Source organism: Asparagus officinalis, chromosome 4 (assembly GCF_001876935.1).
Source record: "Asparagus officinalis chromosome 4, Aspof.V1, whole genome shotgun sequence".
Lineage (NCBI taxonomy): Eukaryota > Viridiplantae > Streptophyta > Magnoliopsida > Asparagales > Asparagaceae > Asparagus > Asparagus officinalis.
In genome coordinates this window covers 45,240,580-45,247,381 of record NC_033797.1, presented here as the reverse complement: position 1 = coordinate 45,247,381, position 6,802 = coordinate 45,240,580, and the positions used below count along the sequence as shown (strand labels likewise).

General features: G+C 35.0%; 1 protein-coding gene across 1 annotated transcript; it reads right to left on the bottom strand.

Annotated features, from left to right (window-relative positions):
* On the bottom strand, window positions 5,288-6,358 carry LOC109838614. The gene has a single exon (XM_020407044.1). The coding sequence runs from the start codon at window positions 6,356-6,358 to the stop codon at window positions 5,288-5,290; it is 1,071 nt and encodes a 356-aa protein (XP_020262633.1).

The window sequence follows — 6,802 nt, the reverse complement described above, 5'->3', positions numbered from 1 at the left end:
CAAGTTGCCTACATCCACGGGGTAAGGAGTGGGGAGTTTTTACTATTAGAGATAAAGAGAATACAAATAGGTTTATAATTTCGACAAAAAAACCCCTCAAACAAAGCTCTCAAAATCTCTTACAAATTCTCCCTCAAAGGATGCACAGAACTCTCTCAAAAGCTGCTCAAAATCGTCTCATGACTTACCCTAGAAACAACAATGTTTCTATTTATATGAACGACAAACCCAAACCAATCAGGAAACTTAATCTGGTAAAAAATCATGATCCGGTCGACCGCAAATACGGTCTGGTCGACCGGCCAGAACGATGAAAACTCAACTTAATCAATTACAGTGTTTCGGTCCACCGGACATGCTCTGCGGTCGACCAAATAGGGTTCTCGGTCGACCGACATAACTTCGTGGTCGACCTGTCGAAAAATCAGATGAACACCCTGTAGTGGTGTGCACGTTTTCGGTCGACCGGACCTAAGCTTCGGTCGATCGGACTGCACCGAAAAAAGTTTCCTGCTTGTATTTTCCTGAACTTTTCAAATGTATTCGTCAATTCTACAATACTTACCACACTCTTACTTACAGGTTGTAAGTCTACTGAAGTGTCATGGAAGCATGTAAAGTATCTTTGTGCGCGTTATCCTACATATTTTGAATTAGGACTATATCTGTTTTGCTGCAACTAATAAATACAACTATAGTCTTTTTTTTTTAAATATAGTTATACTTGCGTAATTTGAGGTAGCAAAAAGGCCTCCGGTTGCGAGTGAGGAGTAGAAATAAACCAAATAATTAATAAATAGCTCGCTACTTGTTTGTCCAACTATTTAGTTATATTCAATTAGGTTGTTCATTTAAAAGTTAACAAACAATTTTTGTTTTTGATTCAAAATTAATTCAATTTATATATATATATATATATATATATTCAACTCATTTGATTATTAAATATTTTTTTAAGTGTCATCTTTAATAAATTGTATTTTTATATGCATGATGTTTTATTTTTGACCCATATACATTTTTTGATTTAGGTTTTATGCTAACTTTATAAGGGGTCATATGTCATTTTTTTACACAAAATTTCTTTAACGAACAAAAATATCTTCTTAATTATGTAGTTTACTATTCGTAAACTACGAAATTTATTAATGAAATAAATACACCACATATTAGTGAAATACTAGTGGATATTCAAAAAGTGCATTTATTTTAATTCAAAAACTGCTACTCCAACCTCTGTCCCAGACATCAAAGTCATTCAGAGTGGCCCTTGTCTGATTGATACTCAAGTTAGGTACCTATCTCGACCAATTTCAAAAGATGAAATTCGTGCAGCAGTTTTCTCTATGCCTGACAACAAAGCCCCAGGACCAGATGGGTATAGTGCATCTTTTTATAAATCAGCATGGTCTATTATTGGAGATGAGGTTACTTTTGCAGTTGAAGAATTTTTCAGAACTGGGAAGCTTCTGGGTGCAGTAAACTCCACTTATATTGCATTGATTCCCAAGGTACATTGCCCTAAAACTCCTGCTGATTTCCGTCCCATTTCTTGTTGTAATTGCCTCTACAAGTTCATATCTAAAATCCTAGCTAACAGACTTCAGTCTGTTATGGGTTGTATCATAAATGAGGCTCAATGTGCTTTTGTGAAAGGTAGACAAATTACCAATAACATTTTGCTAGCTCAAGAACTGGTTAAGGGTTATGGTAGGAAACATTTGTCACCAAGGACCATGATCAACATAGATATTAAGAAAGCTTTTGATACTGTTAGTTGGAGCTTCTTACAGCACTTACTCAGTGGCATGGGCTTCCCTCGGGTATTCATAGATTGGATTATGGCTTGCATCTCATCCCCTAAATACTCCATCTCTCTTAATGGATCTTTGCATGGGTATTTTAAGGGTGAAAGAGGGTTAAGGCAGGGTGACCCCCTATCCCCCTATCTGTTCATTCTTGCGATGGAGTACCTCTCCAGGAGCATTGTTTTGCTGAAAAATGACAGAAATTTTAAATACCATCCAAAATGTAAGAAGCTCAATATCTCCCATCTAATTTTTGCTGATGATCTACTACTGTTTACCAAAGGGGATTCTTATTCAGTGCACAAAATTTATGAATGTGTCAAAGACTTTGGTGCTAAATCTAGTTTAGAGGCAAATCCTTCTAAATGCTCTATTTTTTATGGTGGAGTTGATGAATCTACAAAGGATACTATCAGAAACTGTTTGGGCTTTCCTGAGGGGAATTTTCCTATCAGATATCTTGGTTTGCCACTCATATGCAAAAGAATGTCTTACATGGATTGTAGCTCTCTTTTTGTGAAAATATCAGGCCAGTTTCAGACATGGTTACACAGGAAGCTGTCATATGCTGGTAGGCTACAAGTAATTAAAAGTGTTATTCTGGGTATTCAGATATTCTGGACTTCCTGTTACATTCTTCCAATCAAAGTTCTTCGTCAAATTGATGTACTCTGTAGAAATTTCCTATGGGGTAAATCTGATCAGGCTTTCAAAATTCCCCTTGTGAACTGGACAAATGTGTGCACTGATAAAAAGCTTGGGGGACTGGGGATCTTCTCTGCAACTCAGTGGAGTATTGCTACTGCGTTGAGGGCTATTTGGCACATTCATATGAATAAGGAATCTCTGTGGATCAAGTGGATTCATGAAAATTATCTGAAAAACAGAGATATTTGGCATGTATCTGCTAAGGCTTGTGATTCATGGATGTGGAGACAGTTGTTAAAAGTTAGGGATAATGCTTTGAATGCCTGGGGGGGAGTTGAAAATCTGAAACAGAAGATTATTTCTTGCTCAAAAAATTCAAAGGTTCATCTCTCTGATCTATACACTGCTCTGTCCTCAACTGCAGCAAAAGCTGATTGGTATGTAACAGTTTGGGAGAAGCTGAGTTACCCTAAACACTCTTTCATTACATGGCTATCAGTGCAGAACAAGCTTTTAACACAGGATAGGCTTATCAGATGGGGGGTTATACATAATAATCTATGTTGCCTGTGTGATGGTTCTAGTATTGAGAACCGAAATCACTTATTTTTTGACTGCAGCTTTTCAAACAGAATTTGGAATGGTGTTATGGATTGGTTGCAGTTTAAATGGAGATCAGCAGATTGGCATAGGCTTTTGGATTGGTACATTTCCAGGTTGAGAGGGAAATGCACCACACAAAGAATCAAGAGATTGGCTTTTTCGGTTGCAATTTACAATATTTGGAGTGAAAGAAATGATAGAATCTTCAAGGGAAAAGCCAGGTGTATTGATCAGCTGATTAGGAAAATTAAAGTGGATATATTGACTATATCTCTCAATTATCCACTACCTGCTGAAGACAAACAGTGGCTCCTCTCACTGTAGTTGATACAAAAGTTTGATGATTTTGCTTTCTTGAGTTTCATATTTTTTAGGCAAAAATGTATATATAGTTGATATCTCTGTTTTTGAGTAACTTGATGTACATAACGTTACATATTTGGTGAGTGAATAAAATTTTTCATTGACCAAAAAAAAAAAAAAAAGAAATTTTGAGAATGATATTCAAAATCGTATTCGAATTCAAAATTTTAAATGAATCCATACACGAACATCATGATATTGGATTTGATTTGTTTCGTTTCCAACCACATTTTTAGCTGACAACTTGCACAGATTTGAATGTGAGCTGAATTTAAAATCTTTTTGAGCTAGAAATGAGGTACATGTTAAAACTCTATTGGTATCCAATTCTCAATAGATTTTAAAAAACAAACCCGCGCGATGCTGGAGCATTAGTATAGAGACAACTAAAAAATAATTTAAATATTAATTTAAAAATACATCATATCTAACGGTTGGAATAAAAATGGGTTAAATTACCTAATTGGTATTTGCTACTTTAGGGTTAGTTGGTTTCTCCCGCTTAAACTTTGCTTTCTCATAAATCCTTCCACATCATCTAAAAATAGCTACTTCAACCTTTTAACAGCCTAAAGAGTACATCATGTGAGGTCACATGCTACTTACTCGCGTACAATTTGGCTGATGGTGAAAAAAAAGGTCTGTGTGCACTTTTGGTTGACTTTTAATACTGAAATATGATCAAAGAAACATTTTGTACCAAATCAAATGAGGGGATTATAAAAAAAATAATTTGGTGGTTTTAGCTGAATAAAAATATAGCAATTAATGGCAAAAAATAATGATTTACGTTGTATATCTAGCTGTAGAAATATAATATGGATTTAAAAATATTTCGATTGAATATTTCATGTGTATGAGTGATTTTGAAAGTGTGTGGGTTTAAAAATAAACAGGTGTAAAACTTAAGTTTGTAGACAAATTTTTTTACAGAGGTTGGGCCAGTTTAAAAAATAAATATGGATAATATTTTATGTTTATAGGGCTAAAAGTCAATCTCTCTATTTGTTATGCTGTTACTGTAATAAAGTTCAAAAAATAGTCTGAGCATTTAGTTCAAAAATATATTACATTCCTAATGCTTTAGAACAAAAATATATGAAGTTATAACAAAATATAGTAATTTACAATATATACCAAACTACTAAAATATAAAGAGGGTTTATCATTAGTTTGAAGGAGTATTTTCGGTTCTAGAGTGAAGTTGAAAGTATGGTAGGTTTATTAAACATTAATGAATGTAAGACTTTGGGCATATCTGCAGAAGATCCTTTTTTGAAGTGTCTGAATTTAAAAGTAAATGAGGATATATTTTTCTTAATATTTAGTTTAAAATTACATCGTATACCTAGCCACATGGCCCACACACAAGGCACAACAAGAAATTATAGATTTAAAAAAGCAACTTATCAGTATAGGAATTTTTTTTTTTGGTCAATGAATTCATTTTTATTCATTTTCCAAATGTGAAATATTTAAGTACATCAAAACATCCAGACCATAATCTGGGAATCAACTAGTAAGAAATTTACACTTGCTCAATTTTCTCTTTTATGTGTACAGGAACTTTGTCATTCAAAACTTTTGAAAGAATGGAGATCTTGATATTGCGAAAAAGAACTTCAGGAGTTCTAGTCTTTTGCTGAAAGATCCGCTGGTTCCTCTCAATCCAAATCGCATATACTGTTGCAGACAAAGCTAGCCTCTTCAATTTCTTCATGAACCCATTTCCCCTTAGCCTGGTGCTGTACCAATCGATGATACTATCCCAACTACATGACTTCCATTTGTATTCCAGCCAGTTCATCATATTGTTCCACACCTCAATAGAATATTTACATTCAAATAGGAGATGTCGACAGGTTTCATTGCTCTGATTTGAACACAAGACACATATATTTGTGTCCAGTATCCCCATATGACATAACCTGTCTTTGGTTAATAGCTTTGCATGAATAGCTAGCCACAGGACAAAGGAATGTTTGGGGGTAGTTCCAACTATCCCAGACAGTATCCGACCAATTCACCTCAGGAGTATGTTGTGCAATTTCTCTGTAAATAGAGGATATAAAGACTTTGCCCCCAGAACAGCATTTACTGATTGCATTTTGCATATTACTAACATTCCCAAATTTGCCAATGAGAATATCCCTCACCTTTAGAAGTTGCTTCCACATCCATGAATTGCTCACCCTTACTTGAACATGCCAGATATTATGTTGTTTCAGATAATTTTCATGAACCCATTTTATCCACAACAAGTCTTTCTTTAAATGAATCAACCATTGAAGCTTAGTTGCAGCTGCAAGATTCCAATTTCTTACCGAAAACACTCCAATGCCTCCCTGTTTTTTATCTTTGCAGATTGTCTCCCATGACACCAAATGTATTTTATGATTCGAAAGGAAGTTAGAACATAATCTGTCAATTTTCTCTAGGATCTTCATAGGTAGGATATAGTTGCTTGTCCAGAATATTTGAACCCCGAAAATTACAGATTTGATAAGCTGTAATCTACCAGCATAAGAAAGGTTTTTCCTCTTCTGCCAGCTTTGGAACTGATCAGTGATTTTATTTATCATAGGGGAACATTCCAGAGAGGATAATCTTTTAGAGATTAAAGGCATCCCCAAGTATCTCACTAGTAATACCCCCTCAGAAAAATTCAGAAGAGTGCAAATCTGCTGTTTCAAATTTTCATCAATGCCACTTAAGTACACAGAGCACTTATTTGGGTTAACTTCTAACCCAAAAACTTGACTAAACTCCTGAAGACAACCGTATAGCTTTGCAACAGAGTAGATGTCAGCTTTTCCAAACAGGAGCAAATCATCAGCAAAGAATAGGTGAGTGATATTTAACTTGGAGCATTTGGGATGATATTTGAATAGTTTGTCATTTTTAAGAATGTTTAACCTTCTTAACAGATATTCCATTCCAAGAACAAAAATAAATCTGAGTTTGGGTGGGGGGGATGGGGGTGGGGAGAGGCAGTAAACTTTGGCTTTATGGGGAAAAAATCCTTTTTAGAAGTGGATGAATTAAAATAATTGATGCTAATACTTAGGACATATAAGGAAAAAAACTTGTCTACACTTCATTGTGCTGCTATGATAGTAACGTTGGGGAATTTCACTCTCCCAGCCTACTACAATATACGCAACTCCGAAGTCAACACATAATCAACAAGATATAAAACAACCACAATTAAGAAAAAAGAACATCGGGATTTACATGGTTCGGTCGACCAACTTCGACCTATGTTTACGGGGCAACAATACGAGAAATTCACTATGTATCAGGGAGAACTACAAGAGGAACCACATAACTCTCGTCTCTCAATCTCTCAACCTCACATACATAATCAACTCTCATATTCT